Source organism: Gigantopelta aegis, chromosome 2, assembly GCF_016097555.1.
Source record: "Gigantopelta aegis isolate Gae_Host chromosome 2, Gae_host_genome, whole genome shotgun sequence".
NCBI classification, from domain to species: domain Eukaryota; kingdom Metazoa; phylum Mollusca; class Gastropoda; order Neomphalida; family Peltospiridae; genus Gigantopelta; species Gigantopelta aegis.
Window position 1 is genome coordinate 5510687 of NC_054700.1, and position 24787 is coordinate 5535473.

Below are 24787 nucleotides of genomic sequence, written 5' to 3' on the forward strand. Positions count from 1 at the left end.
CATCCTTTTCATAACCGCAAATCCCACTGCAGCTTTTTAATGGAGTTCAATATAATTGAAAGCAAATAAAAAATGTGCTGAGAAAAGGTGTAATTGGGGGAGGGGGCCATTGAGGAGGCGTGTAGTTAAAAAAAACGGCACCTGTCATTTGTGATCTGTTGATTATTAATTAGTAGTATGCTGGAGTTGTGTTAAGACACTTGCAGCGGTCCAAGAGTGGTGCACGGTCGTCTAGATCCGCTATGTTAATAGCTTTAAACTATAATATTTCAAGTAACCATCATATATTAATAGATCAAACGTTTCTGAAGATAAGAACTTTGTTTCAGAGTTCTCTTAGATAGAGCCCTCTACTAAGTGTTAATAGATCGCAAGTTCGACCAGTTCTCTTTATAACCATTGCTCCAAAACTGACATATCAAAAACCAGCGTATATAGGAAAGCGCTGCTGTCTTGTCTTGAACATTACTGTAAGAGTCGAGACCCGAATTTTGGATTATAAGTACGAAATATCTTTTTTTTTTAGGGCAATCTTCTGAGGATTCCTGAAAAGCATGATAGCAGTGTGAATATCCTTGGTTTTTAATTCTTTGTTTTAATAAAACCACCAATTAACCACCAATATCATTTTCTGGTACAATAACTGCTTTACTCAAGATTGGCTGATAAAGACCGATTTTAAAAAACCTTTGACTAAACACCAACCGTCAAATTCAAAGTCAAAGTTTGTGTGGTTTTATAACATCACTAGATCACTTTGATTTATCATTTATTAATCATCGGCTATTGGATGTCAAATATTTGTAATAGCTGGAACGAAAAATAGTCCAATGGGTTCACCAACGGGGATCGATCCCAGACCGACCACACATCAAGCGAGCACTTTACCACTAGACTACGTCCCGCCCCAAACACCAACCCTGTGCTCACGGTGAATAATATGTTTCACAGTTCTTGGCACGATACTAAGCTTCATCCCTCAATATCAATATTCAATAAGAGTTTTCCCCACGAGGCGGTTTCTGGTTTCTTATCTCATTACCTACACCAAATGTCAATCAACCAATCAGACATTTGATACATGCTTATATCCTCTGAAGGTTCAAGCACATCTCTCGTGGGCACATCATCATAGTTTTCCTAGGAACTGTGTCAAAGTCAGGTGTGTTCATAATTGTGTTAGATATTCAGGGGCCTATTTTCACAAAGGTCTCTTAGGCTCTGCTAAACAACAAAGCATCCTCTTTGCAAGTCTTTTTGCATTGCACTGCGAGATCGCAAAGTTGCGAGAGCTTATTGAATTAGGTCCCAGATACCGTTGATTAAATAGTGTGACCTTCGACAATACACGGGGTTGACGTAGCCCAGTGGTGAAACGTTCACCTGAAATGCGATCAATCGGTCCCCGTCGGTGGGTCCATGGGGCTATTTCTCGCTCTAGCAAGTGCTCAACAACTGGTGTAATAAATGACGTGGTATGTACTATCCTGTCTGTGGGATGGTTCATAAAAAAACAACCGATTGCTGCTAATCGAAGAGTTGTCCAGTGCGTAGCGTCAGCGGGTTTCCTATCATTAACTGTATGACCCCTAACCATATTAACAGTAATTAATTGAGTGCATTTTCTTTATGAAAAGACAACAACAACAAAACAACAAAAAACCCACATAACTCCCCCCACCCCCACCCCCCCCCCCAAAAAAAAACACACAACAAAAAAAACCCCCAACAAAACAATCAAAGAATACAAATAAAAAATCCCAAAACAACAACAACAAAAAAAAAAGAAAAAAAAAAAAGAAATAAAAATAAACCCACCCTCCCCAATTATATCTGTCACATAAAGACTAGGGATGACGTCCCCTCTCTCCATATTATATCTATCACATAAAGATTAGTCCCCTCTCTCCATATTATATCTGTCACATACAGATTAGTCCCCTCTCTCCATATTATATCTGTCACATAAAGACTAGGGATGACGTCCCCTCTCTCCATATTATATCTGTCACATAAAGATTAGTCCCCTCTCTCCATATTATATCTGTCACATAAAGATTAGTCCCCTCTCACCATATTATATCTGTCACATGAAGATTAGTCCACTCTCTCCATATTATATCTGTCATATAAAGACTAGGGATGACGTCCCCTCTCTCCATATTATATCTGTCACATAAAGATTAGTCCCCTCTCTCCATATTATATCTGTCACATAAAGATTAGTCCCTTCTCTCCATATTATATCTGTCACATAAAGATTAGTCCCCTCTCTCCATATTATATCTGTCACATAAAGACTAGGGATGACGTCCCCTCTCTCCATATTATATCTGTCACATAAAGATTAGTCCCCTCTCTCCATATTATATCTGTCACATAAAGATTAGTCCCCTCTCTCCATATTATATCTGTCATATAAAGATTAGTCCCCTCTCTCCATATTATATCTGTCACATAAAGACTAGGGATGACGTCCCCTCTCTCCATATTATATCTGTCACATAAAGATTAGTCCCCTCTCTCCATATTATATCTGTCACATAAAGATTAGTCCCGTCTCTCCATATTATATCTGTCACATAAAGATTAGTCCCCTATCTCCATATTATATCTGTCACATAAAGATTAGTCCCCTCTCTCCATATTATATCTGTCACATAAAGATTAGTCTCCTCTCTCCATATTATATCTGTCACATAAAGATTAGTCCCGTCTCGCCATATTATATCTGTCACATAAAGACTAGGGATGACGTCCCCTCTCTCCATATTATATCTGTCACATAAAGATTAGTCCCCTCTCTCCATATTATATCTGTCACATAAAGACTAGGGATGACGTCCCCTCTCTCCATATTATATCTGTCACATAAAAACTAGGGATGGCATCCCCTCTCCCCATAGTATATCTGTCACATAAAGACTAGGGATGACGTCCCCTCTCCCCATATTATATCTGTCACATAAAGACTAGGGATGGCGTCACCTCTCTCCATAGTATATCTGTCACATAAAGACTAGGGATGGCGTCACATCTCCCCATATTATATCTGTCACATAAAGACTAGGGATGGCGTCCCCTCTCTCCATATTATATCTGTCACATAAAAACTAGGGATGGCATCCCCTCTCCCCATAGTATATCTGTCACATAAAAACTAGGGATGGCGTCCCCTCTCCCCATAGTATATCTGTCACATAAAGACTAGGGATGGCGTCCCCTCTCCCCATATTATATCTGTCACATAAAGACTAGGGATGACGTCCCCTCTCCCCATATTATATCTGTCACATAAAGACTAGGGATGGCGTCACCTCTCCCCATATTATATCTGTCACATAAAGACTAGGGATGGCGTCACCTCTCCCATATTATATCTGTCACATAAAGACTAGGGATGGCGTCACCTCTCCCCATATTATATCTGTCACATAAAGACTAGGGATGGCGTCACCTCTCTCCATATTATATCTGTCACATAAAGACTAGGGATGACGTCCCCTCTCCCCATATTATATCTGTCACATAAAGACTAGGGATGGCGTCACCTCTCCCCACATTATATCTGTCACATAAAGACTAGGGATGGCGTCCCCTCTCTCCACATTATATCTGTCACATAAAGACTAGGGATGGCGTCCCCTCTCTCCACAGTATATCTGTCACATAAAGACTAGGGATGGCGTCACATCTCCCCACATTATATCTGTCACATAAAGACTAGGGATGGCGTCCCCTCTCTCCACATTATATCTGTCACATAAAGACTAGGGATGGCGTCCCCTCTCTCCCTAGTATATCTGTCACATAAAGACTAGGGATGGCGTCACCTCTCTCCCTAGTATATCTGTCACATAAAGACTAGGGATGGCGTCACCTCTCTCCCTAGTATATCTGTCACATAAAGACTAGGGATGGCGTCACCTCTCTCCATATTATATCTGTCACATAAAGACTAGGGATGGCGTCACCTCTCCCCATATTATATCTGTCACATAAAGACTAGGGATGGCGTCACCTCTCTCCATAGTATATCTGTCACATAAAGACTAGGGATGACGTCACCTCTCCCATAGTATATCTGTCACATAAAGATTAAAGATGTGCTGTATTTCTATTACCGTCATATCGATTTACATGTAGTATGATTAGAAACGCCAATACATATATCGATTATTTCCCGTAAAATACCGTAAGAACTCTCGTAACTTCGACTGGTTCTCTAAACTTTTCTATCCACAGTTTAAAAAGGAAATGTCATTAATTACTAAATAAATTTTCAATTCACTGATATAACCCATGTATATTAACAGTAACACTCAAAAGAAATCATTCGTTAAAAAGATATATTAAGTTGATGCAATTGTTATATTTCGAAAGTATATTCATTCGCACTAGGGGTAAAATGTGCGATTTCATATAAAATGTTACGTTACATTTTCTTTTGATCGTCAGTAGTTAGAGGTGCAAATAATAAGCTTCAGTTTTTATTCTGACTTGTACATTTGTCATTTTGTTACAATGCGTCCTCCATGTTATAGGGATAGGACGTAGCTCAGTGGTAAAGCGCTGGCTTGATGCACGGTCGGTCTAGGATCGATCCCTTCGATGGGTCCATTGGGCTATCTCTCGTTCCAGCAATGCACCACGATTAGTATATCAAAGGTCGTGGTATGTGTTATCCTGTCTGTGGGATGATGCATATAAAAGATCCCTTGCTACTGATGAAAAATGTAGCGAGTTTCCTCTCTAAGACTACAAGTCAAAATTACCAAATGTTTCACATCTAATAGCCGATGATTACTAAATCAATGTGCTCTAGTGGTGTCGTTAAACAAAACAAACTTCTTCCTCCATATTACATGTATATTCTTTACGTTGTTATATTTAATATATTTTGAAACACATCGAAACACAGGGTACCCATATATATATATATATATATATATATATATATATATATGTGTGTGTGTGTGTGTGTGTGTGTGTGTGTGTGTGTGTGTGTTTGTGTGTGTGTGTGTGTAAATAAAACATTATCATCATACCCATCCTATTATTAAAGATATCTATTATCCACAGCTTTTAAGACGAGTGAAAATACGCGCTTCTTCAATTACGGACCTTTCCAGATATTCCTATAAAATAAAATAAAAATAATTATATAATTCGTCCTTTCATGGCCATATCTAACTTATAATAAGGGTGGTTTAATAAAAAGGAGCCAGTATAGGGTCTTTTTCAGCTAGACAAAGCGCAGTGGCGGATCCAAAAAATACATTGGGGGGGGGGGGGGGGCAGTGACATTTGGCCGTAGAGATTCCTCGGATTCTCCAACGTCAAAAAAATAAGAATATAAAATATTCCTCTAAAATATAAAATATGTTGCAAAATTTAGCAGGGGGGGGGGGGGGGGCTGGGCCTCCTCTTAGATTCGCCACTAAAGTGGACACTTTCAAACTAAAGATGACACCTTTTCGAAAATATTTCGGGGGTGGTGGTGGTGGTAAGGCAACTGCTCCCTGACGTACGTTAATAACTGCCCTGCTTTAATATTTCATGAATCATGTAATTATTTTACCACGCAATTTACTACTGATGCTTTATTCATCTTCTGTTTCAGATGGACAAAGGCCCGACCAGAAACCGCAGGTGGCTGGCGTCGTTATCCAACACCCACTGTTCCTAAGTGGTATCCCAGGCACAATTATACTCTCGTATTAACACGGCGTACAGTCGCCACAAATAGTACATACATCTCCTCAACTCGGCGTACAGTCGCCACAAATAGTACCAACCTATCCAACTATTTCCCAAAACCGTGTTGTCCTCATTAACCGTGCCCAACAAAAACGGCATCCGTTTGTATTGTCGATAAGTCAGAAAATCGAGACTACTCGAACACCTGTTGCAAAAAATATATATATACTTCATGTGATCCAACAAATTTCACACTCGCGGCAATCAATAGACTGTGTTTCCGACGTGTTGATTGACGTTGCAATTAAAAGCAAGGTTTTCCAATATATATTTTTCACCCAGTATCAGCTAAGTTTTTAGTTATTATGACGAATGACTGATCCGCTGTCCTCGTAAATATTATCGATTGGTCACGTCTGTTTAAATATGTCTCTTGTCATGGTGGAACCAGCCAATGAGAGAGCCCGACTCGATTCCACCACACAGCTGCTGGGAGAAAGTAGCTCCGCAGCCAGCAGTTCAGTGGAAACCGAGAACAATGCCGACCTAGGTTCGGCTTTCTATATTTCTAACAATGACATGGGTACCACCGACCCCCGGGAAATCCCAGAGTTGACTTTATCGGCACTGCCTGGCCACGATGGTCGCGTCAACAGGGGATACACGTCTCCCGAAATCGAACTTCAGAACTATAACCTGGCTTTGGAAACAACACCGCGAGTTAACAAGTCTCCTCCCCCACCATCCTCCACTGGGAGTAGCAGTGGCAGCATTCGCTCTGTGAGTCGCGCCAGTTATCATCAGCAGCAGCAGCAACAGCATCAGCAACAGCAGCAGCATCATCGTTCCGAGAGCGCGAACGGCTCGACGAGAAGAATTCTTCTCACAGCATCGATGGAAATAGCGAGGCCGCCGTTGATGTGTCAAAGTAGCGAAGACGAAAGCAGGACGAGGGATGAGGATAGCCAGAGGGAGGAACTGGGTAAACCCAAGCGGGACATCATCGTCGACATCGGCGCCGACTACATGCGCGTGAACGGCGCCATCAGCTCGTTCAAGCAGCTACAGAAGCCTGTGTCGATGCAGTCGCTGCCGACATCGTCCAAGATCAGTTGCGCGTCCACGGAGGAGGCCGGGGTGGCTCTGGTGGGGACGTCGGAGTACCAGAAGTACACTGACGAGCGCAACGCCAGGGCGCGGCAGAAGAGCGTGGGGTACCGCCTGGGCAGGAGGAAGGAGTTATACGAGAAGCGAAAGAAGATCTCTGACTACTGCCTTGTGTTTGGAATATTTGGGATTGTTACTATGGTTCTAGAGACGGAACTTACTATGGCAGACGTTTATCCGAAGGTATGTCCAGTTTATATTTCTGTTTTTGTTGTTGTTGTTGCGGAAATGGTTAATATTATGGCTAATGTTTATCCGAAGGTACGTTCAGTTTATATTTCTGTTTTTGTTATTGTTGTTGTTGTTGTGGAATTGGTTTATATTTTGGCTAAAGTTTATCCGAAGGTACGTCCATTTTCTGTTTTTGTTATTTTTGTGGAATTGGTTGATATTATGGCTAAAGTTTATCCGAAGGTACGTCTAGTTTATGGTTTTCTTTTTGTTGTTATTGTCGTGGAATTGATTTATATTATGGCTAAACTGTATCGGAAGATACGTCGAGTTTTTGTTGTTGTTATTGTTGTTAAATCGCTTTATATCATGATGTCAGAAATGTATTGAAAGGTATGCAATTTCTTTTTTTATTGTTGAGGAATTGATTTAAACCATGGCAAAAGGTTATCAAAAGGTTCGTCCAGTCTTTTGTTGTTATTGTTATTATGGAATTTATTTATACCAAAGCAATAGGTAATATTATGGCAAAGTTTTTGTTTTTATTTTTGGTATTATTTTGTTGTTGAATCGTTTTATGCCATCGATGGTAGAAGCTTATTTCCGAAGGTTTGCCGAATTTTAATAATGAAAAAAAAAAAAAAATTGAATCGGTTTATTCCATGCAAAAGTTTATCCGAATGCAACAGGTACGCCTCAGTACTATTTTTGCTTTAGCAGTTTATGCCATCCTTGTCTGTGCGCATGCGGAACTATAATGTAATTCCAGGGTCATGGCAATACGTTTTTGTTTTTCAAAATATGCATATCACATTAGAAAGAGAACAATGCAACAACAATTATTTCCATGATAATAATAATAATAATAATAATAATAATAATAAACTGGACACCCTTGGGACCAATAAAAATGTCCGGTATTAAGAGGGATCCGGTTTAAAGAGGTTAAGTTCTGAAATGGTTTTTGAGGGAATTTCGGTTTACAGTGGGTCCGGTCTTGTGAAGTTTCATCGTAACAAGAAAACAAACGAAACAAACACAATACAAAACAATAACAATAACAATAGCAAAACATAACAATTTGTTGTCGCTAAGTGGAATTAAAGAACAACATATGCAGTTAGCTGTCAATTCACAGACGATGCTTACGCCAGTTATGGCTTTCCTCTCCGCTGATTCCTTACGGCTGATCGGATGCTTTAATTGCGCACTGTTGGTTTGATTCCAATGAGAAATGGAAGGGAATTTTTTTAAGGACACCTCTGGGACACTGGTTATCACTGGGATCAGTCCTACAACCAACCAATCAGTAGTGGAAACGAAGTTTAAAAAAAAAGTATTTCCCGGTGGAACTTGTCTCGATCCCGTTAGAAAGTTCGCAGGCAACAGTTTAGACCCCAACTACTGAGCTACGGGGCTAAATCCTGCTCGTCATTCAAATGACTCCCCAACCCCACCAGATCCCCCCCAAATCCTCCCAATCAACAAAAATTTAAAAAATAAATAAATAAATAAATAAACCTCCAAAAAAAACCCCAAAACAATCCACTCAACAACCCCTTCCCCCAACAAACAAACACCCCCGCCCCCACCAAACCAAGAATAGATGGGTTTCTTTCGTTACTTAGATCTATGGCCTGTGTATCGGAGTGGGAATGTTGTTAGCCAGTCTAGCTGATCCAAATACAGACGACGTAAACGCTAAATTGTATCAGCTAGTGGGCTTTTCACGCTCACTTGCCCCACACCGCGTGTATTATTAATGGATCCGTATTAAAGAGGCGATATCTGTTTAAATCGAGCAGAGTCAATTACGCACTCACGCTTTTCCCACCCAGGCGCGGATCCAGGATTTCTTTTAATAGAGGGGGCCCAAAACCTATTGTTGTATTTGAAAATAGAATTTAAAGGTCCTTGACAGGTGGACGGATAAGCTTTTTTTTTTGTGTGTATTCTGATGTGTGTGTATATATATATATATATATATATATATATATATATATATATATATATATATATATATATATATATATATACTCTTAAAAGCATACTGTCACAGATTTAAGAACCTTATTTCTCTAAAAATGGATAATAAATGAACATTACATTAATATTTGGAAACCAAATCTAGCTATCGCATCACCTTAACTGAACCACAATGGAGTGAAATCCATGTCATCCCTGTTGACAATATTAGTTTTTTTTAATTATAGACCATTGCCATAATTCAATTATTTTACAAAATATCATTAATAAGAGGAGTATGGTGGCTACGTAGGTGGTTGAATAAAGTACATTTAGGGACAAATCAAATTTATATATTTTTAGGTAATACTTTGTTAGGCTATTTAATAGGTCAGTAGTCTGTGACAATATGCCTTTAAAACAAGTAGAGGAACCTGAAATATTAATGTTAATATCAACTATTAGACCGAACATACGTTTTGACCAAAGACATCCTAGTAAAGAACGTCCAGGTCTGTTTATCATCACACCGAAACACATTCCATAGTTTGAGCATGCATCATGCAGTTGCTCCGTACACGTGCGTGGGGAGTCGTTCTCGATTTTGGACAATTTCCAGGAAGGTCCATTAATCATTGTGGAACATTATTTCTGTCAATCTTTTTCATTCTGTTGATCAAACAGTTGTTATTGTTTTGTTTTTAGTCATTTTTATTGTTTGCATTTGAGATTTACTGATAAAAAAACGTCAACTTTCAAATTTCACTTCTGACCACAATCGTCCTTTAAGATCAATGGTGGTCATAAAACCTCCTGTAATACTGAACAACCAGTTGTAATGTTTGCCCAATTAATTCATGATAGTATTTATATAACCATTCCCCACAGCTAATATACCTTACAATTTTGGTAACTGTACATTCTTATTAGAGTTCCACTACTTTTTTTGAAGAGTATATACATGTATATACATACATACATATATATATATATATATATATATATATATATATATATATATATATATATATATATATATATATATATATTGTTTGACCAAACATAGGGGGAGCCCGGGCCCCTTAGGTCCCCGTCCGAATCCGCGCCTGCCACCCTTGTGGCGGAATGTAGAGCTCGAGGACCCTAGGGACTATTTTAGGGGGAGGGGACCAAGGGTAAAAGGGCATAAGAACCAATTCCCCGAAAAAGGCACTTCAGTTAGAATTTGGCATTTTGGAAATGAAAATTGCACACAAATTGCTCCACAAAAAGGACACTTGAAATTTCTAAGGATGGAGGGATAGGTCCCCCTACTAGTCCTCTGCCTTTAATCTGCCTTTGAATGGGACGGATATAGGATCGATCACTATTGGTGAACTCTATGATCGCTTTTCTCGTCACAGCCTGTTTCTCACGTCAAAGTATGTGGGATGTGCTGTCTTGTTCGTTTTGTAAAGTGTGTATAAAAGACCTCTTGCTGCTGTATGGCAGGAGTAGCCTATGTGGCGGGAGCGGGTTGTTGTAATCAAGTATAGCAATAGCCATACGTTTTATGCCAGACACCATATAACCATGTGGGGCGGGACATAGCCCAGTGGTAAAGGGCTCACCTGATGTGTGGTCGGTCTAGGATCGATCTCTGTGGGTGGGCCCATTGCTCCAGCCAGTGCACCACGACTGGTATATCAAAGGCCGTGGTATGTGCCATCCTGTTTGTGGGATGGTGCATTAAAATAGATCCCTTGCTACCATTGAAAAGATGTAGCGGGCTTCCTCTCTAAATTATAAAAAATGTTTGACATCCAATAACCGATGATTAATAAATCAGTTTGCTCTAGTGGTGTTGTTAAACAAAACAAGCTTTTTTCACTCTCGCCCCATATGCTAGACACTAAATAGACTTTGTTTAAAATGTGCTAAGGTGTTGTAAAACATAAATCTATTTTCGTTCGATTCTTCCAAATTGGCCTGCGAACAGGCTTTCTCAATTACATTTCTCTGCTTTCACTGGTAACAGCCATAGCTTAATAATATCCAGTGTTCGAGTACCGGGCAGACTCGGGGAATTGTGCGAGCCGATAACAGACAGACATTAAAATAGCGATTGTAACGCAATTACCGCATCCCCTGTGCCAGATTCGTAATAATTCGGAAGCTGATCTTGTTGGCGAAATAATATGTTCATGTTTGAAAACAACTAACGTGTTTTCATTTGACGGGAGTAAGGAGCGGTGTTAGTATTCGAAAGAGTGTTTATGTGTTGGGGGCATAGGGAACGGACATTTGAAGCTCCGAAGAGCACGAACCTGTTTGGGGGTGATTCAGGGGGCATCTCTCCCGAGAAAATTAGGAATTTCAGGTATTCAACTACGGGATTTCCAGGGTTCTCAGCTCAGAAAATGGGGGTGGAACATGACCCCTCCCCAGCTCCCCCCCCCACCCTTGTTCTAACAGGAGTGTTGAAATTACTATTATAGTCCGTGCGCCTAATGCGAATAAAAATTCTGACAGACCAGATAAAAAAATGTAACAACCAGTATTTTCAGTTTAGTTATTTTTCCTTTTACGTTATTAATCTAGTGTCACTCAATTTAAACAGATCAAAAGTTGCATTACAAAAGAGTTTTAACATACATGTATTTAGTTTTGATGAATCATCCTTTAGAGTTTGTATTATTGTTGTAAATATTATTTTGTCCTGTAGTGCAGGAGACATTATAACGGGCTAGTAAGTGTTTTGCTTTTATTGGCCCGGCAGACTAGTCAGATGTCTAAAACAGTTTTCATTTTTATTTTATTTATAGTTATTTTTGTGCTTTTATTTAAATAAGGTTCAAGCACGCTGTCCTGCGCTAAACATTACTCATTAATTCATTTATAACTATTTTCGTGCTCAATCACGCTGTCCTGGGCACATGCCTCAGCTATCTGAGCTGTCTGAACGTTGAGCTAGTGGTTAATGGATGGGCGTTCTGGTGCGAAGATGCGAACCCAGTACCTACCAGCCTTACATCAGAAGGCTTAAGAAAAACAGCAAAGGATCTTTATAAGTTGTACTATACCAAATAAAATCCCATAGGCGACCATGTTAAAGTTTATGTTTATAAATACTGTATGCAATATATCAACCATACTATGACCCATAAATATCAGTACTACAACCCCTCCATCAAAGTATTAACTGAAGAAAATGGTACCTCCCATGGCTCATTTTCGGTATAACCAGATATTTTTACAATACCCCTAGTTTCGCACAAAATTTTAGTACGTTTTTGTTTTTTTACAGGTACCCCATATATGTTTCAAGCACAAGGCTACTTGAGACAGTGGTACCAGATGATATAAAATTGCATACATTTTTTTTTGCCCAGATCAAACACTGTCACATTTATCACCAATGATAGGACTTGTGGTATTAACTGCTCTATCAAAAGTTGGGTGCACCTCGAACTTTGACCCAGCCGGATGCTATTTAGTTTAGTACCTCCTTCAAAGTGCACCTCGAATCTTGACCTAGCCGGATGTTATTTGGTTTAGTACTACCTATATGCACGCGCAGACAGAACACTGCACGGCCCTTTGATGTACTGATAGTGAGGCACTTGTTGGAACTATATAAAAAAAGGTCCACCCAAGTCTCACGAGGGCGATCGATCCTTCAACCCATCACACCTCATTCGAGCGCTCAACCACGGAGACAATATCGTATATTTGTTGCGCGGCAAGCAGCAGGTAAACGCGCGTTCCAGCGCCTGTAAACAAGAACATAATGTATATAATGTACACCTAACAAACGAGTTTCTTTATGATTCATCGCTTCATTAACAGCTGTGTCATGCATTATGAATTGATCAAAATGTCCAGTAATATTAATAGAAAATACATTTTAACGCCTTAGTTCCGATAGTGTTAGCGGGTTAACACAAATAGAGTTAAAAAACAACAACTTGTAAATCTGCGACGAGTGAAAATGAGGAGTTAGAGGAATTTCTCTTTGTAGCAAATAAAAACAAATTATTTAGTCTGCAGTTGGTGGGTTGTTAATTAAATGGAATGAATGAATGTTTAACGACACCCCAGCACGAAAAATACATCGGCTATTAGGTGTCAAACTATGGTAATGCAAACAAATAAGGTGATGATCAACATCAATATACAAATTCAAGATTTAAATAAAAACAGTGTACAGAACTGTGCAAAAATACAAATATAACAGATAGATACTGACTTTTACTAAAAATTTCAATTTGTGCTGTAATGACCATTCTCAAAGAGAATGTTACTCCCTGCACCACGGTGAGGTTACAGCCAAAACTGACTGGAAATTGCTGTATTTCAAATAATTCAAATTATTTTATTTTATTTTCTAATTCACAGAAAATAAATGCTAATTTTGGCGGTAGACCAATGTTCCCGACCCCCTAATTTAGGCCAAGTAACCATTTTTTGCTTGAGCATAAGGTTAACTAGTCTTGTTTATCAACGCCACTGAACTACTTCAACTACATTACCTTAATTGTTACCCCACCCTACAGAATCCTAGATCTATACCTGGAAAATGCGGGTGGCGATTTTGTTTTAATTCAGTTATGGTTTAGAGGGAGACTTTCGCTATAATTGCGCTATATTTATTAGTGCACGGTTGATATTTGTGATTACGTATTGCGAAATAGATTAGTATTTTATGTTGAAGCGTTATCATTTTATATGAGAGAGAGAGAGAGAGAGAGAGAGAGAGAGAGAGAGAGAGAGAGAGAGAGAGAGAGAGAGAGAGAGAGAGAGAGGGGAGAGAGAGAGAGAGAGAGAGAGGGAGGAGGGAGGGAGGGAGAGAGAGAGAGAGAGAGAGAGAGAGAGAGAGAGAGAGAGAGAGAGAGAGAGAGAGAGAGAGAGAGAGAGAGAGAGAGAGAGCGCTTTACTCCAGAAATATTGACTATGCAGTCTTAGATTATATAGTATATGCTAAATTAATCTGAAACGTTCCTCCAAAAGTGGACACATTCGAAGAATTCGAAGAAGAAGGGAGGTTTCTCTCAAATGTTTACGAAGAATTCGAAGAAGGGAGGTTTCTCTCAAATGTTTACGAAGAATTCGAAGAAGAAGGGAGGTTTCTCTCAAATGTTTACGAAGAATTCGAAGAAGGGAGGTTTCTCTCAAATGTTTACGAAGAATTCGAAGAAGAAGGGAAGTTTCTCTCAAATGTTTACGAAGAATTCGAAGAAGAAGGGAGGTTTCTCTCAAATGTTTACGTCTTGACTGCTACTTTTAATAACACTGTACTCCAATATTTCTACATGTTACTTGTACCAGTTATTTCCAGCAGTCGACTTGCTAATTGCGCGGATCTGCCTCCAAACGTAGCCCGTTCTGTGTGCAGCGTAGGTTACACAGATGGTTTGCATTTACCACGAGGCAGAGGTATGTTTGGCGAAACCGGCTTTCAGTGCGAGGTAAACCGATACATCTCCAGTTTACTTAACGAGGTTATTAATTTTATCTCTTGACAATATCGCAGATCCTTACCCACTGGCTATCTCCGGGAACAGAGATAGTTCACTAATGCGGCTTCCAGATCTAGAATGCAGTGGGTCTCATACGATATATCGACTTAAGCGGACTTATTTTCGGTTCCAACTAACGCTGCGCGACTGGCATATCATTAGCTGTTGTATTCGATGTGTAACAAGCAGAAAGGTACATATGAAAAGACGTATTGCAGCTATTGCTTCTTATGAGAATTATATGACAATATTTGTGTATTATCTCATTTTGAAAAGCATCGGCCTAATTCCCGCCTAAAATATTTATTATTTTCTGCTTTGAAACAGTAAGTTGATACCTTCAGCTATATGCCTATAAACATTACAAGCAAATAATTTCATTTATCAGTAGATTTTTATTTTATTTTAAAAGAGAACTCTTGAGAGTGTGCCACACGCATTAACCAGCGACGTCACTGTTTTATGCGTACACATTCAACACACTACGTTTACTAAGAATTCTTTGCAGTCAGCTGACGAAAGAAACAAAGATGGTGGCCATGCTATATTTAGCCAAAAGTTATTCGGGGAAACCCCTATTTGTCGTCCAATCCAAGACTTTTTAAAATTATTAGAGTTAATTATGGAACGATTATGCGCGTGGTCGTTCATTTCTAGTTATTTATTACAAATAAATGTGAAAATAACAAAATATTGTAAATCCAACTTTGACATAAGACCTTTAAGGAACATCGTATCATCATTTTGTAAGTCGTTTTGCATGGCACTGCGAAACCGCAAAATGGCTAGAGTTTAGTTAATTAGGCCCAAAATATGTCCGACTATATCTACAATAAACGTTAACACAGTGAACTAAGGGTGAGGGTTGTTAAAACAAACATTTATCCTCATGTTTTGTTGGGTGACATACACACCTTGAAATTAATTAAGCTCCACCTGAATTGTTATTCAGCCAAACAGGCACCTAGAAGTAGCTGGCCGTGCCAACGGAGTTTAAAGGGACATACCCTAGTTTTTAAACACTAAGGCATATTTTTTACTATTATAGCCGTTTTTGATAACTGAAATCATACTTTACTTAGATTTTAAGGTTTAGATCATCAATTTCCGTACATTCGAAGTGTTTCTGGTCATCATGTTGTTTCTGATACCACAAAATACATTTTTCATATTTTTGAAAACGCACGTGCGTCCGAGAAGTAGCGGTTATTTTAAAGTCTATTCTAGTCTATTTTCAAGGATATTTACCGGTTTTAACGTCACAGACTCTTCTTTTACAATGTGTTACAGGTTTATAGATTAACTAAACTTAGTGTCCATTTTTTTTACAAATTAAAACTAGGGTCTGCACCTTTAAATGTTGATGTAACGACAGTGTCACTTGCCGTCCATCTTTAAATGTTGATGTAACGACAGTGTCACTTGCCGTCCATCTTTAAATGTTGATGTAACGACAGTGTCACTTGCAGTCCATCTTTAAATGTTGATGTAACGACAGTGTCACTTGCCGTCCATCTTTAAATGTTGATGTAACGACAGTGTCACTTGCCGTCCATCTTTAAATGTTGATGTAACGACAGTGTCACTTGCCGTCCATCTTTTTCAATATCTTCTCTATACGCATAACATTAATTTTGTTGTTTTGTATCTACGAAATGGTCACAGTTACTTGAGAAGTGGAAGCCACACAGTCAAAACTATATGGTGTATAATTAATTTCCAGGTGTATATTGAAGGGAAATGGTATTAAGATTGCTTTTAGTCCATACCTTTTGACTAAAATACATTGTTCAAGCGACAAAAATGCATCATCAAAATTGCATCATCAAAATTAGTAGAACACTGCCTAATTGATGGGGAACTTGTCACTTGTATAGGCAACCTACTTCCACCTTCATGAACCGTGCTAAATCTGGTTACTAAGTGTGTGCTTTTCTTAGTTGAAATAGGAGTCTGTTTTTGTCTTTCACTGGCGAAGGGGCGAGCCATAGCCCAGTGGTAAAGCGCTCGCTTGATGCGCGGTCGGTTTGGGATCGATTCCCGTCGGTGGGATCCACTGGGGTATTCCTCGTTCCAGCCAGTGCACCACGACTGGTATATCAAAAGCCGTGGTATGTGGTATTCTGTCTGTGGGATGGTGCATATAAAAGATCCCTTGCTACTAATGGAAACAAATGTAGCTGGTTTCCTTTCTACGTCTATATGTAAAAATTACCAAATGTTTGACATCCAATAGCCAATGATTAACAAACGAATGTGCCCTAATGGTGTCGTTAAACAAAACAAACTTTAACATTTTCACTCACAGCACACTAGAAACCATACAACTTCCTAACAAATTACTGGGGGGTTTCACTCACAGCACACTAGAAACCATACAACTTCCTAACAAATTACTGGGGGGTTTCACTCACAGCACACTAGAAACCATACAACTTCCTAACAAATTACTGGGGTTTCACTCACAGCACACTAGAAACCATACAACTTCCTAACAAATTACTGGGGTTTCACTCACAGCACACTAGAAACCATACAACTTCCTAACAAATTACTGGGGTTTCACTCACAGCACACTAGAAACCATACAACTTCCTAACAAATTACTGGGGTTTCACTCACAGCACACTAGAAACCATACAACTTCCTAACAAATTACTGGGGTTTCACTCACAGCACACTAGAAACCGTACAACTTCCTAACAAATTACTGGGGTTTCACTCACAGCACACTAGAAACCGTACAACTTCCTAACAAATTACTGGGGTTTCACTCACAGCACACTAGAAACCATACAACTTCCTAACAAATTACTGGGGTTTCACTCACAGCACACTAGAAACCATACAACTTCCTAACAAATTACTGGGGTTTCACTCACAGCACACTAGAAACCATACAACTTCCTAACAAATTACTGGGGTTTCACTCACAGCACACTAGAAACCATACAACTTCCTAACAAATTACTGGGGTTTCACTCACAGCACACTAGAAACCGTACAACTTCCTAACAAATTACTGGGGTTTCACTCACAGCACACTAGAAACCGTACAACTTCCTAACAAATTACTGGGGTTTCACTCACAGCACACTAGAAACCATACAACTTCCTAACAAATTACTGGGGTTTCACTCACAGCACACTAGAAACCATACAACTTCCTAACAAATTACTGGGGTTTCACTCACAGCACACTAGAAACCATACACTTCCTAACAATTACTGGGGTTTCACTCACAGCACACTAGAAACCATACAACTTCCTAACAAATTACTGGGGTTTCACTCACAGCACACTAGAAACCATACAACTTCCTACAAATTACTGGGGGGTTTCACTCACAGCACACTAGAAACCATACAACTTCCTAACAAATTACTGGGGTTTCACTCACAGCACACTAGAAACCATACAACTTCCTAACAAATTACTGGGGTTTCACTCACAGCACACTAGAAACCATAACAACTTCCTAACAAATTACTGGGTTTCACTCACAGCACACTAGAAACCATACAACTTCCTAACAAGTTACTGGGGGGTTTCACTCACAGCACACTAGAAACCATACAACTTCCTAACAAATTACTGGGGTTTCACTCACAGCACACTAGAAACCATACAACTTCCTAACAAATTACTGGGGTTTCACTCACAGCACACTAGAAACCATACAACTTCCTAACAAATTACTGGGGTTTTCACTCACAGCACACTAGAAACCATACAACTTCCTAACAAATTACTGGGGTTTCACTCACAGCACACTAGAAACCATACAACTTCCTAACAAATTACTGGGGTTTCACTCACAGCACACTAGAAACCATACAACTTCCTAACAAATTACTGGGGTTTCACTCACAGCACACTAGAAACCATACAACTTCCTAACAAATTACTGGGGTTTCACTCACAGCACACTAGAAACCATACAACTTCCTAACAAATTACTGGGGGGTTTCACTCACAGCACACTAGAAACCATACAACTTCCTAACAAATTACTGGGTTTTCACTCACAGCACACTAGAAACCATACAACTTCCTAACAAATTACTGGGGGTTCACTCACAGCACACTAGAACCATACAACTTCCTAACAAATTACTGGGGTTTCACTCACAGCACACTAGAAACCATACAACTTCCTAACAAATTACTGGGGTTTCACTCACAGCACACTAGAAACCATACAACTTCCTAACAAATTACTGGGTTTCACTCACAGCACACTAGAAACCATACAACTTCCTAACAAATTACTGGGGTTTCACTCACAGCACACTAGAAACCATACAACTTCCTAACAAATTACTGGGGTTTCACTCACAGCACACTAGAAACCATACAACTTCCTAACAAATTACTGGGGGGTTTCACTCACAGCACACTAGAAACCATACAACTTCCTAACAAATTACTGGGGTTTCACTCACAGCACACTAGAAACCATACAACTTCCTAACAAATTACTGGGGTTTCACTCACAGCACACTAGAAACCATACAACTTCCTAACAAATTACTGGGGGTTTCACTCACAGCACACTAGAAACCATACAACTTCCTAACAAATTACTGGGGTTTCACTCACAGCACACTAGAAACCATACAACTTCCTAACAAATTACTGGGGTTTCACTCACAGCACACTAGAAACCATACAACTTCCTAACAAATTACTGGGGTTTCACTCACAGCACACTAGAAACCATACAACTTCCTAACAAATTACTGGGTTTCACTCACAGCACACTAGAAACCATACACTTCCTAACAAATTACTGGGTTTTCACTCACAGCACACTAGAAACCATACAACTTCCTAACAAATTACTGGGGTTTCACTCACAGCACACTAGAAACCATACAACTTCCTAACAAATTACTGGGGTTTCACTCACAGCACACTAGAAACCATACAACTTCCTAACAAATTACTGGGGTTTCACTCACAGCACACTAGAAACCATACAACTTCCTAACAAATTACTGGGGTTTCACTCACAGCACACTAGAAACCATACAACTTCCTAACAAATTACTGGGGTTTCACTCACAGCACACTAGAAACCATACAACTTCCTAACAAATTACTGGGGTTTCACTCACAGCACACTAGAAACCATACAACTTCCTAACAAATTACTGGGGTTTCACTCACAGCACACTAGAAACCATACAACTTCCTAACAAATTACTGGGGTTTCACTCACAGCACACTAGAAACCATACAACTTCCTAACAAATTACTGGGGTTTCACTCACAGCACACTAGAAACCATACAACTTCCTAACAAATTACTGGGGTTTCACTCACAGCACACTAGAAACCATACAACTTCCTAACAAATTACTGGGGTTTCACTCACAGCACACTAGAAACCATACAACTTCCTAACAAATTACTGGGGTTTCACTCACAGCACACTAGAAACCATACAACTTCCTAACAAATTACTGGGGGGTTTCACTCACAGCACACTAGAAACCATACAACTTCCTAACAAATTACTGGGGGGTTTTAAAGACAGATTCTTAATCGGCTTGGTATTACTGGGCAGAATACGACTTTCTTTTGAAAATTACTTTTATATTCAAAGCTTTTGTCATTGACTTTTAAAATCCTCCATCCCCCTGTACAGTTTTATTGAATTTCTTCTGTGACTTTTTGAGGTCCTCCGCCAAACTCTACTTTTTACATCTCATGGACCGCCACATGGTATCTGTTCGACTGGTTGTGGAATCTATATTAACAGGATACTGATATGCAAGAGGAGGCAAACAGCATGGCGTCTTGTTTGAAACCAGCTAAGCTTACACGCAGATGCTAACTTCCAACGCGTCAACTTAACTATCTAGAAGAAAGGAAGGGAGGAAGGATATTTTTTTAACGATGCGCTCAGCACATTGTAATTACCGTTATATGGCGTCGGACATAATTATGGTTACGAACCACACAGATAATGTGATAGGAAACCCGCTTCCGCCACATAATGGATATTTATTTCAGCAAAAGATATTTTGTACACAGCATCGCATAGTCAGGATAGTACATACCAGTTGTGGAGTCATGGCTGGAACGAGAAATGGCCCAATTGGCCCACTGACGGGAATCGATCCTAGACCGACTGCACATCATGCGAGATATTTACCACTGGGCCACGTCCCGCCCTTTAATTATTTAGAATGTAATATTGTCTACATGGAAACATGGAATTAAAAAAAAAAAAGAAAAAAAAAAAGAAGAAAAAAGACCCCCCCCCCCCCCGAAAAAAAACCCCCTTTATTGAGACTCAGTATTAGGTGTCAAGCGTATGAGAAACGTGACGCATGACCCGGGTTCATCAGAGTATACTCCTAATGACCTACACGTCCTAAACGCTCATTTGCGTCATGCTGCGTCATGCTGCGTCAAATGGAGCCTCATTACCTTCAGTGTTCCAGTTCGTGATGCGGCTAAATAACATATGACGACCGGCTTGGACGACTCATCGGTTAGTCCGTCGGGTCTATGGCTCGATTGATGACTTGAGGGTGGTAGGTACTGGGTTCGCACCCCAGCACCGGCTTCCAACCTGGGTGAGTTTTAAATGCTTTAAACAGGTGGGTGCAAGACCCATTAACCAACTGTCCTAGACAGACAGCCTAGATGGTTGAGGTGTGTACCCAGGAAAGCTTGCTTGAACCTTAATTTAATTTCTTAATTTGATGTAATCACGAAAATCAAATAATATTGCCCTGGTGAGGACCATAGCTTATTGGAATGAAAAGGCGACATCGTTCTCACAATAAAGAGGAAATCATTCATATAGCTTGAAAAGAAAGAAATGTTTTATTTAACGACGCACTCGGTTATATGGCGGCAGACATATGGTTAAGGACCACATATATTGAGAGAGGAAACCCACTGTCGCCACTTCATGGGCTACTCTTTTCGATTAGCAGCAAGGGATATTTTATATGCACCACCCCCAGACAGGGTAGGACATACCACGTCCTTTGATATACCAGTCATAGTGTACTGGCTGGAACGAGAAATAGCCCAATGGGCCCACCGACGGGGATCGATCCTACACCGACCACGCATCGAGCGAGCGCTCTACCACTCGGCTACGTCACGCCCCTCCATATAGCTTGTGTTTCTTCAGCCGTAAAATACATATAATTATATTTGAGTATTTTATCACATGTGCTTGCGTTTACATCGCTGTTCAATCTGGTTTGGCATAGCCAGGATTTTACATTGGGGGCCGCCCATTTTAGAGGTGGGGACACCAACACTGTCTTTTTACACGTGTTATGTGGTGACAGGAAAATATAAAAGGTGGTGTTAAAGGAAAAAGAAAGAGAGATGACCCTCATGAACCCCCCTGCCACTCCCCACCGTCTACACCAGTGCTGGATAAACACATTTACTGCGATTTAACATTAAAACCTAACCTTGAACTTAATCTTGCATTAACTCGATTTGCCACCAATATCACCACCTTGAACTTAAAGTCGAAAACATCAGTACATTATCAATAATTAATCAACGCTAATTTAAACTCCGAATAGCTTTCACAAATAACCCTCCACCCCCTCCTTCTGTTCCTACTCCCCCGCAAACGCACCATCGTAAACCAAGGCGAAAAAGTCTCTCTCTCTCTCTCTCTCTCTCTCTCTCTCTCTCTCTCTCTCTCTCTCTCTCTCTCTCTCTCTCTCTCTCTCTCTCTCTCTCTCTCTCTCTCGCAGATGTTTCTGATCGTCATCTAAAAATACAGGACAGTTCTCACGGCGGGAGCTGGCAGCACATCGGCATGCACTGTGCATCACGTCACGTCACGGGAGCAGCTCCCGGCCTCACGGTAATGAGGTTGTTCTATATAGCCTCCGTTTCAAGGAAGCAAAGTCTCTATCAGCGATAACGCGTGTGTTCGGGCTCGGTTAATGGAATCACCACATGTACAGTGTTTATGTTTATCTTTGTTTGCAATAGCCTCCAAACAAGTTAGCTACAGTTGACGTGTGTGTGTGTGTGTGTGTGTGTGTGTGTGTGTGTGTGCGCGCGCGCGCGTGTGTGTGTGTGTGTGTGTGTGTGCGTGCGTGCGTGTGTGTGTGTGTGTATGTCAGTGGTATGTAATTATTGATATCAGTTGAATTTGATGATTGTTTTTATAATAAATTGCATTTTAATACACATCATTTCATTTCAACTTATTTCCGTGTTTATATCCAAATAGGGGCGGAACGTACCCCAGTGGTAATGCGTTCGCTTGATGCGCGGTCGGTCTCGGATCGATCCCCCTTAACACCGAGCCGTTAAAATTCGACGCTTTGTGTGGGAAACGGTACCTGGATGCGAACCTAGTGCCTACTAGCCTTAACTTCGTTGACTTAGCCACTTCATCACCGATTTTTCATTTCATTTCAACTTATTTTCGTGCTTATAATCCAACTAAGGTTCAAGCAAGCTGTCCTAGGCACACACCTCAGTTAGCTGCGCTATCTGTCCAGGACAGTGGTTAGTGGCTAGTGGTTAGTGAGAGAGAAGAGGGTGTAGTGGTCTTACACCTAATTGAGTCGTTAAAGCTCGCTTTGGGTGGGAGCCGGTACGGGGCTGCGAACTCAGTACCTACTTATGTCCGATGGCTTAACCACGACACCACACCGATGCCGGTTCATCACCGATGCCACCCAAAAGATAAAAATATACCTCGGGCCTTCTCACCGACTGGTTCTCTTACTGTTGTGAAACTGCTGTACATTGGCTTGCTTCCTAACGCACTTTCCTGTGAGCACATTCTCACCTGGTATTTGTTTATTGTGCTAATGATACTTTCTTCGTTCATAATTCTGGCAACCAGACTACACATACCAATGATGTCGTTAAGTTAGACATAACTCAGAAAACCCCAAGCAATGTGGGATCGGAGAGGTGGGTTTTTTTGCTGGGTTTTTTGCTTTCTTACTTTGAAAGAACATATTCCACTTTTGAGAGAGCACTCTTGCAGGGATGTAATATTTCAGATTATCATTACGATTTCAGCTATTTTCTTGACATAACTAGTTCTACATGAAGAAGACTGGATTTGGTCTGAAATTATAAAAAACTATATTCATTAAAATATGGTATAGAAAAAAAGTAAAGTTTGTTTTATTTAACGACGCCGCTAGAGCACATTGATTTTTTATCTTATCATCGGCTATTGGACGTCAAACATATGGTCATTCTGACACTGTTTTTAGAGGAAACCCGGTGTCGCCACATAGGCTACTCTTTTTACGACAGGCAGCAAGGGATCTTTTATTTGCGCTTCCCACAGGCAGGATAGCACAAACCATGGCCTTTGTTGAACCAGTTATGGATCACTGGTCGGTGCAAGTGGTTTACACCTACCCATTGAGCCTTGCGGAGCACTCACTCAGGGTTTGGAGTCGGTATCTCGATTAAAAATCCCATGCCTCGACTGGGATCCGAACCCAGTACCTACCAGCCTGTAGACCGATGGCTTGCCACGACGCCACCGAGGCCGGTCAATATGGTATAGAGTTTTCATCTTTTAAAATATCATTTTGACTGTTGTATCACGGTCTTACTCCTATATGAACGGTTTGTTTCCCCATGCCTTTAGCATGTGAATGTTCATGGTATCAATGTGGTAATATTTTGGCTCGCCATAATCAAAGTTAAGAATGAATGAAAGAATAAATGTTTAACGACACCCCAGCACGAAAAATACATTGGCTATTGGGTGTCAAACTATGGTAATGCAAACAAATAAGGTGATGATCAACATCAATATAAACATTGAAGATTTAAATGAAAACAGTGTAAAGAACTGTACAAAAATACATATATCACAGATAGATACTGACTTTTACTAAAAATTTCTATTTGTGCTGTATTGGCCATTCTCAAAGAGAATGTTACACCCCTGCACCACTGTGAGGTTACAGCACGCGCAGGGGTGAAAGTTAAGAGAAGAAATAATCTCTTCCCTTATTGTTTTGTACACATCAAGGTCTGGAGGACTATGTACCCTATTTGAGAATTTTGTTTGGGGGTTCCACCTATTTTAAATATAAACAAAAATAAATTTTGAAAACAATCAAGCATTATTTTCTAAAACCTTGCTATTTTTGTTCTCCAGATACTAGAAAATCGCGACTGAGATCTAAAATTTAATATTTTGCGAAGGAGTTTGCCCCCGCACCTCGAAAATAACTCTGTGGGTTGAGATTATGAAGGTGACATCTGCAGTTAAAACACTCTCCAAGATGACACCTGATTT

General features: G+C 40.0%; 1 protein-coding gene across 2 annotated transcripts in view; it reads left to right on the plus strand.

Moving 5' to 3' along the window:
* The first annotated feature begins 6245 nt into the window (after nucleotides 1–6245).
* LOC121380361 (small conductance calcium-activated potassium channel protein 2-like) overlaps nucleotides 6246–24787 on the plus strand; it is a 165472-nt gene continuing 146930 nt past the window's right edge. For both annotated transcript variants that reach the window (XM_041509145.1, XM_041509153.1), the window contains exon 1: nucleotides 6246–7050. In XM_041509145.1, the coding sequence (XP_041365079.1) occupies nucleotides 6280–7050 (771 nt within the window). In that variant the 5' untranslated portion in view covers nucleotides 6246–6279. The remainder of the gene's footprint in view (nucleotides 7051–24787) is intronic.